At 35.0% G+C, this 12,884-nt stretch overlaps 1 protein-coding gene across 2 annotated transcripts in view; it reads right to left on the minus strand.

The window, feature by feature from the left end:
• Positions 1-12,884, minus strand: part of HSD17B4 (hydroxysteroid 17-beta dehydrogenase 4) — a 60,691-nt gene that overhangs the window by 20,726 nt on the left and 27,081 nt on the right. For both annotated transcript variants that reach the window (XM_027446356.3, XM_038170576.2), the window contains exons 15-17: positions 12,016-12,087; positions 10,547-10,650; positions 6,404-6,469 (exon numbers count right to left, since the gene is read on the minus strand). In XM_027446356.3, the coding sequence (XP_027302157.2) occupies positions 6,404-6,469; positions 10,547-10,650; positions 12,016-12,087 (242 nt within the window). The remainder of the gene's footprint in view (positions 1-6,403; positions 6,470-10,546; positions 10,651-12,015; positions 12,088-12,884) is intronic.

The following is a 12,884-nucleotide window of genomic DNA, read 5'->3' on the forward strand; positions in this document are numbered from 1 at the left end:
ACCACACAAAATTCCATTCTATTCTAGTGTAATCAAAGCCCTCGACTATTTGTCAAAATCAGCATTATTAGAAAATTATAGTCTGATCTTCCCAATAGGGATAAACACATTAAAAAAAAAAAAGTTGACACAAGCATCTATATATTTATATCAACAAACTTCTTAAGTATAAGTGCTCACACACTACACAATTTCAAGGGTCTGAATACCAGGTCTGCATACCGTAATCTCTAGATAAATTAAGAAAACATTATCAAGTCTTTCCAATGGTTTCACATCCCTTTGTTTTCCCTGTATCATTCTTTGTTGTTAAGCACATTTTGTCTTCCATGCTCTGTGTATCTTTGAACACACTGCAGCATTTCATTCTTCCCATTATAAAAGAAATTATTTATGCTACAAACAGCAAAAATCACCTGAGGCTCTCGGGAGGTTCTCTTGCTCTGTACTCTGAAGTTAATTTAAATTTACATGTTTTCAGGCAATGCTGTACCACAATCTTTACAGAGCAGGACATAAAAAACCATTTGTCCTGTAACCATATTTTCCCCATCCATGAACATGCTTTCATCATCATCTCTCTCACAGGAACATATCGCACTCATTCAAAAAACAACCTTCAAAACATCCCCCTCCTGTAATTTTTTCTTCTCATCTTTTAAAAATAAGAATAAAATCCTTTCCAAGGAAACAAATATAAGCTGGAAATAACCGAAGTTTATGTACATTGTCACAACGTGAAATTACTTATTCTACCTACACCTATGCTTTCTATGTTTTTCACACAAATATTTACATATGCTTAAAAAGAAAACATAAATGCAATGTGCTGTATGAAAGATGACTTTCCACAGGCGATTACCAACATCCCAATTACAGAGAAGCTTGTAAGGGTCTTAACACTTCGTACTCAAAGCATTTCTTATAGTACTAAACCTGCTGACAACAGGTAGACAACATTTTATGGTAGGTTTCAGCTTAATAATGCATTAAGCTTTTAAATGTTTCCCATGCATGTCTTTCCTTCCAAGATGCTCTTTTAATAAGGTTTTATTGCTAAGTCCACTCTTTTACAAGAAACTAATTTTGTATGTAATTGTCTTCGCAATTGTTTCCACTTAGATTAGGAACTGCAGTTTTGACAGAATGTGAGACAGGGAAAAGCTGAACTCAAGTAGCTAGAAAACAGCAGGACAAGCAAGAGGACAGCAGGACTGAGCATCACTGAGAACGGAGGGAGACACCTGAAGGCTTACACACAGGATGCTGATGACACTACCTAAAACATTGTAGGTGTCACTTCGTTTCTCTTTTAGAGAAAACAAAGTAATCGTATTTTAGAGGGGAAAAGGAAAATAAAAAATACTAAAAGGCAGCACGTTCTTCAGGTCTTGTCTGTTAATGTTGTATCTGTACCTGGAACAGGCTTCACACAGCTTGTGTATCTTAATTCCTAACAGATTAATATAAGTACAGATTTACTAAATATTTCTTTAAAAGAAAAATGTGAATAAATACAAAATCATTATATTTCCTAAACTTTTTTTTCTATGCTGCTTATTGCATCCCTTTCTGAAAAGGCACCATCAGACACTGGATGCCACTCCCTTAAACACGCTCTGTGGAGCTGAAATGACTCAAACATTTTATAAACATCTTTACTTTATAGACTGAAAACAATAAGACAGCAGAAAAGGTCATAACTGTCAGCAGCACAAACCAATTCTGGCTCTCCAATTTAACATTTGAAGGCCTAATTCTTCAAAGTGCATCATATTTTCAAAGTACACTTTACGAGTTCAAAACAGAGCTCCCGTGAATTTCAATTTCAGCATGCTCTCAGGTACCAAGTTTCATCTCCCCAACCTATCAGCACCTGTGCTGATTAAAGAGTACCTATGCCTGAGTACTTTGGGATATACGCATGAACAGTTGCCTACTGACCATAAAAAAATATACAGAAAAAGGAAAGAAAATCCACTGTGGAAGAACTGCAACTCCAACCAGTCACTAACCACGAGATCCGCTTCCTCTCATTAATATTTCTCAGAACACTACTGCCTGCAGCAATAAGACAGGAAAACACACTTCCAACTCTATCTCAATTCATTCCCAGAGCCCCCTCCTTGCCTTTATAAAGAGCTCTTTAAGAGAAAACACACCATTCATACCTGTATGACTAAAACCTGCACCACAAAGCATTGCATACATGATGGATTAAAGCTTGCTTTGTGTGTAATCTTATCTGGAATATTTATATCTTAAAGTATCTGCCATGTTTAAAATGTTATCATAGGTTTCCAAATAATAATGACAGGATATCAACAAAGCCATTCCTCTCAGCATGCCAGTATCAGTCTCAGTTTCATTTGCTTTCACAAGGAATTTTTTAAAAAATCTTTGAAACCAAGATATCCCAATTTTCCAGATCCTGGAGGTCAGATATCAGAGCTAGTGTGTACTGCAGATAGGCAGGTTGCATGGAAAAGTAGCTTCAGGAATAATTCAGACCACATGACGCTGATTTGCAGGGACATGCTGGGGGCACAGCTACATGCACACAGCTTGCCCGAAGCAATGGAAGGCTGAGACACTTTTTCAAAATCTAACTAGGCTTTTCTACCTCTTTGCTTTGTCTACTTCTCCCTATCAATACCAGTAACACAAAACACTCCAAGTCAGAATTCAAAGTGGGAGAATGCTTTAGTGAAATATATGATAATGTTTCAAGCAAAGATAATTTTTCAGTCAGTAACCCTTTCTTAAAATACTAGACATTTTACTGAAATAAGATGACATTAACAAAAACTAAGAAGTCCTGCAAACTCCACCTGTTACAGCTTGTTTCTCCATGAAGACAAACAGAAAGCAATACAGAAGAGTAAAATTAAAACATCTCCATGAAAAATCCATTTAATGGGCTACTGTGATACTGCGTACTTTCTGTGATAACACTGTGTATGCCAAATAGTAATTTTGATATAGACAGATAACAGTTCTAACTAACAGATAAATGCAAGAACAGATCACACCACACAATTCTCAGAATGCTGTATTTCCAAGACAAAAACAAATACAAAAGGAAAACAACAGCAAAAAGTCTCCAACATACTCAATTCCTCGTATTTATTTCCTCAGAAGCAGCAACAGTTAGACCTTACACATTTCAAATACCCACTGCAGCTTATCTTGTGTTTGTCATAAAAAAAATGAACTCCAAAAAATCAACACTTTTGGGAATGTGGTGAAAAGAAAACTCTCCAGAGATGCAGATGTGTATGATTCACAGTTTGTGTATCTTAATTGCATAAGGAATCATTTAGCAAAATTTGTTTGATTGACCAATTTAAGTCCCTGGTTTGAAAACTGGCAAGAAAGGAATAGCTTGGTGATACTGAAGATTTGTAACTACATTAAACATTCCCTACCAGGTTGAAATTGCATGATTCATTTCTTGCTAAATGGCTAACAGTCAAACACTCTCTAGACTTCTTGATCTTCTGTCAAAAGGTCTATTTTATTCAAAAGATTTATGGGAGTATATCCAGTAAAGCATGGCTCTGGTTGCAGAGAACTAGAAAAATGCCACAGCATGTGCACATCTCTACAGAGCAGTATGGAAAAAAAACATCACTTAGTACATTACGGAAAATCTCAAGAACATCCCAGAGGAAATATTTTATGTACTTCAGCAGGATGCAAATTTTAAGCTTTAAACCCTTTTAGAAGCTCAGATACTTCCAGAAGATTTCCCTTAATTTCCACATCTTCAAGCAGCTCACTGTATGGTACTTCAAGTCATTCATTCCCAAGTACTGTTTGGATGTTCAAATAGCTTCTCAGGAACAGGCACAGATTCAAAAGGGATAAAGATTGATTACACTACCTGGTTAATATATGGTAGTATACTACCAGGTACTATTTTATTATACTACTTGGTTAGTCTTTGATACCACTAACCAAAAGGATTAGTTTGTTCTGTCACTAGACATTTACGTAAGAAACTAGCCTCCATTCTGCGGAACACACAGTGAAGGGCAAAAAATGGCTATTACACCTCTGTTCCTAGTATCCTCCTTGCTAATGAGTGATTCCCTCTGTCTGGAAACACAGACTTTTCCTCTTGCACAGTAACTTAACCCAGAGTATTGAACGGTCTTCTGATTTCCACAGAGTACACACACACCTGCAATTTGCTCTTTACAGTGAACCTAGGGAAATGGCAACACACAGGTAGTAAGTAGTAAGGTAGCAAGTAGTTCATTTAGAATTAAATGTAACTTCTACAACAACCAGAGTCACTGACTTCAGTGAAAAATAGGACTCGTAAAAAATTTTAAAAGATACATGGTGGTCTGGTTATCAGGAAGTTTACTAGGTAATGATGCTATGAGAAGTTAATGGGAAAAAAACTTTTTTTTCTGAAATGAATTGTGACAACATAGGAACTAAGTGTACAATGCCACAACAATCATTGGAAACTACAACAGCTCAAGTTAGCTCAAATGCCACGTACAAATGGAGTCTCTCAATCTGCCTCCTCACACTCTAAACTAATCTGATGGCTGAGTGGCAACAGTCATTTCTGCCAACACTTTTGGCATTTAAACACAAAGAAAAAAATCCAGAAATATCAATGCAATTTGCATGCCAACTTCCATTAACAAAAAGGACTTTGTGCAACGTTGCATAAAATACAAAAAGTTTTGGTAAACTTTCCTCAAGTTGTCCTACAAATGAAATTCTGTATTTCTGCCCATGAAGTCCCAAGTTCTGCACATTCTCCATCCCATAAATCGGCATCATCACTTATACACAGATGCTACTGAATAATTTGGCAGGTAGGTGGTCTTGCAGTTGCCTGAGACTCCTGAAAAATCTAATTGAAGAGGAATTTTCATTGTATACTTACCTATCGGAACATATCATAAAATAAAAATAGTGTGATGTCTACTCTTAGCTACTTTCTTTATTTTAAAAATCCTACTTTGCAGTAGCAGTTCCTGAACTTCTGCATTATACAATCACTATTACCCCTTTTTATCTCTTACTATTTTATACACAGTAACTAGACATAAGTATCAGAATCTAACCTATGAATGAGTGTATCACAAATATCATCTGAAAGCTGATAGGCCTAGGAATCAATTCTGATACAATCACACAGAAAAGAATCTGAACTAGGCTTCCAAGATTCAAAATACACGCTCTAACTACTGGGCTATTAAGGTTGTTGCATCGCATCTAATAGAGTGCCAGCTGCAAGACAGCACCTTCCATGGCATTCCTCCACCTCTCAGGAGCAGAGTACTCTTGTTTTCCCCTGTTCCTTGCTGTACTTGCACACATTTGATGAAGCCTATTAAGAAAAACTGGACATCTGCTTCTCGTAGACTGACACTGTAAATTTTAGGATGCAGCAAGTAAATTATCGACAGATACAGAAATGCTGAGCTTATCTCTTTCTTGCTTAAGTAGGTAGGTCTAACTTGGACTTCAAGTACATGAATCAGATGGGTGAGACTTAATTTGAATTACTGTGTATATAATCAGAGACAAGTAGATATCAGTTACCACAGGTCAGCCGATGAGTGATGCTTTAATTTTATCTCCAAAAGTTATATCCTCCTGCCAGAACTATGTTGCTTTTGAAACTATTACTGAAAGTTGATGGGCCTGGGAATCAATTCTGATACAATCACACAGAGAAGAATCTGAACTAGGCTTCCGAGATTCAAAGTAAATGCTCTAACTACTGGGCTATTAAGGTTGTCTCCATGCTGATAGCTCTCCCTTCTTTGTCTGACTCCTGCATTTTTCCACCTTCTGAAAAAGATAGTTTTATTTACTTGGGTTTTTGCCTTTGGAAAGTAGATGCCTGCGAACCAGTGAGTGGGACTATAGAACAAGGGAAACACACCTGGAGAGGTATCTGTCAGTATTTTAGGTTTCCCTGACTACTACAAATAGAGAAATTTAAAATTTTCAGAACTATGAAACTTGAAATGCTTTCATTTTTTAAGCCACTGTTTGCATGAACCATTCACTGCAAATTGCAAAGACTTTGAATTTTTTTAAACTACAACTGAATATCAGCATGTTCATTTCCTCTTTGTGCAGAATTTTCTAATAACAAAATATAAAATATTTATATTACATATTATATATTTATATAATACATATAATAAATATAAAATTCTCACTGCTTTATTAAAAGGATGTTTTAGTATATTGAATATACCACTGTAACGTAGCATAAATTTTAGCTTCAAGTTATCAATAAAGTATACATAAATACCTGAGGTATAACAGAAAATTGAAAGCATGCATTAGTGAATATCATGCAATATTTTTTCTCCAAGTAAAACAAACATTTTCACACCTTAAGCATGTACGACTTTACCTGATCAGCTGTTGTGACATCAGAAAGTATAGCATCAGGGGGTCTCTTGGGTGGATTCACCGTTACCTGAAGCAAAAGTAGTAGTATCAATATTTCACTGCAAAAATCTTTTATCCATACCCATGCCAGAATCACTGGCAGAAACATACAAAGAAAAATAGCATTTGCCAAGTTATTAGGGTTTATCCCGCCCCTTCTTCACGGACAAACAGGAAAAAAATAGCTTTCAAGATCACCTTTGCAGAGACTGAACCTGAAGCATCAGATCTAAGTTACACCTAGCTGATCAATTTACTTACTTTCCTTCCAAGCTATCTATAAAAGCTCAAGCCCCCCAAAATCAGTGGTCTCATTCGTGCTCTGGAACACAGATATGAAAGTGAAGCTTTTAATATAATATTCTAAAAAGCTCAATGGAATACAAAATAATTTATTACTTCACTTACAGACTACATCACTTTTGGCATTTTAACAGCTTACAGATTCATTTTTTTTTGCATTGCACTTTTTTTTTACCTCTTTGCAATTACACGGTGCATATGAAGCTCAACCACATTGTAAGAAAGTTATTTGTCTGCTACCTGCAGCTTCATTGTTCGGTTTTGATTATATAAACTTTACCAGCTGACTGTCAGAGAATATCTTAGGTGATAATAAACACAAAGAATGCCATAATGAATTCTAATCTATTAAAGTAGCTGAAATCGTTTTTCCTCTCTTTCTGTAGTGTTTTCAAAAAAAAAAAAAAAAAGAAAGAAAGGAAACAAGCTATAAAACAAAAGCAATCAACTTGACTCTCACCTGCAGGAATTCTACTTAATCTTAACTTGTGTAAGCTCTTTCCCAAAGAAAAGAAAAATCATCAGAAACTGAGTACAGAGCAGTGTCACATCTAATAACAACAGAATCTTCCAATTTTATTAACAGCAAAGACATCTATTGGATAGAAGACTTGAAAACATCACTCCTGCATTTGTCCTTCAAAGATCCACAATGGATCTAGTGATTATTCAGCTTGATAACAAGAACACCACATAACATGCTTTCAGAACATTAACGGCTTCCCAATTTATCTCCAGTTTATTTAAAGAAATGGAACCTGAATTACTGAGCTATAAATTGGTTGAAACTAGCCAACAAATGAGTAATTAAGGAAACCACTGTCATTAGGGCAAGAACTCTAACTGAAGAAGAGAAACGTGACTTGCACAAGGTGTTGCTCAACATAGACCTCAATTTGCAAATTTCTTCTCCTTGGTTGGCAAGTGCAGTACATGTGCAAAGTGACAAAATCATATATTACACCACATGTCTAATCAGTTTCAGATTTCTTTTTGGCACAGGGGTACATGAAATGCTTTGGGCTTTGTTTTTTGTTCCCAAGAAGCTTTGCAAAGACAAACCAGAGGAATTTGTCATTTGAAACATGCAGAAAGGCCCTTGAATGTGCTATTCCTATCTTGTCTTAACTAGACAGTATTTATTTTCTTCTTTCAAAGGAGGGACTGTTACCTGAAACAGGCATTCTTTGTATTTTGAAATGTAAAATAATTTTTTAAGTAGCATTCTCAAACTTCACTGAATAGTGTGAACGAAGTTGCATTTGCCTTAAGTGCAAAACTTAAATAAAAAGTACCAAGGCGCTACTCTGGGCTCATTGATACCACCAGCACGAATTAACACCATTTCTTTTGGACCACTATTTTTACATGCACTATTATAAAAACAGAGAACAGAAGCATAAAGGGTTCCATCAAAGAATACCGCACATCATCTGGATGAATATTCTGTTAATCTGCTACACCACGCAGAAGCTTTTCCCATTTCTCTTTGGAGCATTATGCATTTCAAGATTTGAAAGTTTGAAGTTAAAATACTTTAGCCTAATTGATAGAGGTTATAAAGATTAGATTATACAGATTAAAAGGTTACTTTATAAGGTTAACCTTCAGTTTATATAGCTATGCGGTATAGATTGTAGATTTTCATCCAAAAATCCCAAAGAACATCCCTCTTCTATGTCACAGATGTAACTAGGTAAAGATTATTGAAAATACTGAGCTTACAATAGCCTGTTGAACTGACTGTTGTTTATTGTAGTGCCTTAAGGCCCTAGTTCACAACAACATTCTGTCATAGCTGACACTATGCTTAAACACAGTATTCAGGGAAAAAACAGTTATGTGTCAGGTACCTGACTAGCTACATAATGGATTTGGACATGAATAGTGTGTGTTCATGTGGCATTGTTTGTCACTTGCTAACTCTCCTTCCAAATGCAAGAATTCCATTCCAGCAGAAGTGAGAAACAGTGATGATTACTTCTCTCTTTTCTTCTTCATGCTCTCCAAATCTCCTTCATGCAGAGGGATAGATTTATGAAGAGCTACACCTAGAGGTCTTTTCCAGAAACAGCATGTTCAAACCTAACACCAGTTTGAGTATTTGCTCCTCAGTTTTTTTGTTGTTTGTTTTGTTTTCTTTTTAATTAAAATGAGCTTTTCAATAGTGCAAAATCTTGCAGTATTAATACATGATCATACCTACTAGCACAAACTTAACATATGAAAAAAATACTTAATGAAACTTTATACTTCATATTAGTAATGATAAACTGATGAAGCACAGATTGTGTATTCCAAACTGGGTTTACAAGCACTGAAGCAGAAATAAAAGAGTGATCATAACAGCAAAGTTGAGGCAAGTTTAAAATCACAAAAACTTTGGAACAATCCAACAGCTCAGCAGCAGGCCTCTGGACTAAGTCTCTGAAATCTCAACCTCTTGTCACTCTGTCCTTGCTGCCTACGCTTAAATTTGACAAAAATTCTGCTCTTAAAGCTATGCATGAGAGGAAAAGCTCCCAGAATCTACTTGAAAGACTTAAAAATAAAAGCCAATTCTCTGTTCTTGTTCTAATCTCAAAGGCCTCTACATTTTTTTCAGATCAAAAGTAAATTGAAAAAACAAAACCTTCTTCAGACTAGCTTTTAAAAAGAAATTTATAGTTTTCCTTATCAGTCTGTCTATGGAGAGTGTGGTTGAGAGTGATTAAATACATAGAATCAAAGCATGCAGTTTCTGTTGTTTGCAGAGCTTACATTTGGTCATCCTAAAAGCAAAAGTGAATATGACTTGTCAGTTGAACTGATCGTCCATCTGACTTACAGCAGAAGGAGTTTAAGGATTTTAGAACTGCCCAGACATGTTACTACATTCTTCTATCTCTGTGGAATTAACTGTGTCAAATTTAGCTACTTCATGTTGCAGACTGTCAACTTCAAAAGGTCCTCTTCTAAAAGACCAAATACTAATAATCCTCTAGAGGAGCTTTGTGTCCACATCACACATTTCATGTGAATTTCAGTTTCACTGAAAGACTATTTTCTAATGCCGAGTCCACAGATTAATGCAGGTCATTTTAGACACTCTTAAATGACACTAAATGGCACCCTTGCCTGTGATGCAACAGTCTTCATGTAAGTCTTATTATTAAGGTATTGTAGAAAGAACTGGATGGTTACAGTGAAGCATACAGCTTTTGACAAATTTAGAGGGGTACAGAATACAAAAATACCTGTTCTCAAAACCTCTTCTTTGCTTTTTGGTTGAGTCACTGCTAGAACAATCTAACTTAATTTAGATTCAAATCTAAATTAGAATCACCTATTACATAGTCTTTTAGGGTATTTTCTATCTGTAATTTCAAATATTTAAATGTAGGAATATTTGATCAGTAGCATGCTCAGCAACTCACTTTGCTCTCTTTTTTCAGGTCAGGACCAGTACCTTTTCTCACAGGTTCTTCAACAAAATGAGCTATTTAGATTCCAGTTTGTACTGCCCTCACTTTACTGTGAGTGTGATCAAACACTGGAACAGGCTTTCCAGAGAGGTGCCTGATGTTCCATGCCTGTTGGTCTTCAAAAGGATATCTGGATAATGCCCTCCATAATATGTTTTAATTTTGGTTTTGCCTGAAGTCCTCAAAGCAGTTGGACAGAATGATCTTTCAAAGTCTCTTCCAATAGAACTATTCTATTCTATACTGCTGAAATGGTAGTGTATCCTTCCTACTTGATATAGTATATATCCTTCTTTCAGCACCAACAATTTTTTCCCAGTATGAATGTTTGAATTTACCTTGGCCTTTTCTGATGTTCGTTTTCCACCAAACCCTCCAGCTCCAACAAAGAACAAGGAGAACTGGTTATAGCACACTAAATCGTTTCCACAATAGGTATTCACTGAAAGACAGGGAAAGAGAATGGTCATGTGCTGTCTCCTTTTTTCACATAGCTAGCATGTGATGGTACAAGAGAACAGTTTAGCTTCAAATATGCCAAAGACCATTTTAGCAAGTTAAGGGACAATAATTACAATTTCCTGTTATACTGCTGCAACTCATTTCTTGGCTAGTGAAAAAATGATCACGTTTTGAATAATACTATCATGAATTTTATCTATATGAAAGCATTGAAATTTAAAAAATGAGCTATCAAAATACTTTTTAAGTATTTAAGATGTTAAAAGCACAGTGCTGCAATTAGTATTTATTTCAGTGTTTGATATGGCATTAGCAATTTATTTAAATAGGATAGAATTGAGCCATAAAATATGATTTATTAGAAGCTATTAAGAAGCCTTCATGTGTAAAGCACACTACCATCTCTCAAAATGTAACACATTCTTCTAAGAAAAAAGCTCCAGAACAAGTTTATTTTAAGGTTATTTGTTCCAGAAGTTAAACTCCTTACACCGAATCATTGAAATTCAGCTTCCTATTTCCAGTTCATGCCTACTCCACTCCTTCACATTTTAGAGTGAAATTTATGGTATTGTTAACGTCCATTTCCAGTTCTGAAAACAATTTAAAGTCACTAACATTCTGTTCACAAAAATAGCTTGTGTGTCACAGAAAGACAGATAAAATTAATGTTAGCACAACACAAAGCAAAACACAATGAGAAGGAACATAAAATGTCTTTTTAAATGTTATATTAATATTTTATTATATTAATAATATTAATATTTTTTTAAATGTTATCTATAAACTGGAAGTATAAAAATACAAGAGGAATTAGAGATTCTTTAATAGATTCCAATAGATTAGAATCTCTAATAGAAGAACAGACATTGCCCATTAATCTACTAATCTAATTTCTCAAGGTCCTTGGCATACCACACCTGAAGATACCAAAATTCAAAAAATGACAACTTATCAACTTCCAGAGATGTACTTAACTTGTATCCAAGAGAAAGAAAATAGGGTTTTGGTGGACAAATGCCCCCTAGCTAAAATTGCTACTTTCAGACCAGGCTAACTATTATTAATAAGAACTTTGTTCAGTTTGCACAGTGCACTATTCCACTTAACACAGGAAGAAATCAAATCTTCTCTGAAATCTTTTTCCAGTGTTTTTAATTTTAGTACCTTAACTGCCCAAGTACAATGACATTATACAGTTACAATTAGCTCATTTCTCAGCTCTCAATAGAACTTAAAAAGGTAAAAGTCTTTACTGAAGAAAGGCTGGCAGATACTCTTACAGCTAGAAAATAAGCCTCTCAAATTTCATTTCATCCCCTAAGAAAATTATAAAATTTCTCACCATCTATTAGCAAGACTGCTCCCGAACCTTTGTCAAGTATATCAGCAATAGTTGAAACTGAAGTTAGTTGTCCTGTAAGGCAATAAGAACATGTACATATTTTAGAATCACTAAGTTTTGCTTCAAGAACTTTCACAGATCACTCTTGATACACTATTTTTATAGTAATAATTATCATAATGAAAGTCATAATAATCACAATCACCATGATAAAAAAGTGGTAATATTTTCCAATCTTGATTGTTTGGTTATTTCTGTTTTTTTTTTTCCTTAAATTTTGTAATTGTTCGTGTATGCAGAGCTAAACACAAACCATGCTTCAAACATGAATACATCACTTCACTAAGTCCAAAACAGATTCCACCACATATGGTTTGTCCACAGATTCAGAGTTTGTCCACAGTTGTTTCAGAGGGCTGAAACAACTACAGTTTTACAGAACAACAGCTCAACTCAGGTCCTGGGTCTGTACATTTATGAAGTTTGCCTTTAAAGAAACTATTGCTCTAGAAAGATGTTACCATATATACTTATATGGTCAGCCTATGGAATGGAAAAACAAACAGGTTTATGAGTACCGATAATCCATTAACAATTATCAGCCTTCTTTGAAATTAATAAAATTTTCACACACTTTATTTTGTTTCTATAAGATATGCTATTAATCCATTGCTTTTAAGATTTTTTCCTTCTATAATCTGAAAAAAATCATTTCCGAAAACAACTAATGAGGAAACCCAGACACATGCATGTGTATCCTGAATGAATCTAATGAGCATCTCTCAAGTGCTGTAATCAGGGAAAACACAGCGATCTACAAAAGGTGCTTTTTAAAACAGTAACTAATACCTTAATTTTTACAGGAAGAA

This window comes from Anas platyrhynchos, chromosome Z (genome assembly GCF_047663525.1).
Source record: "Anas platyrhynchos isolate ZD024472 breed Pekin duck chromosome Z, IASCAAS_PekinDuck_T2T, whole genome shotgun sequence".
Lineage (NCBI taxonomy): Eukaryota > Metazoa > Chordata > Aves > Anseriformes > Anatidae > Anas > Anas platyrhynchos.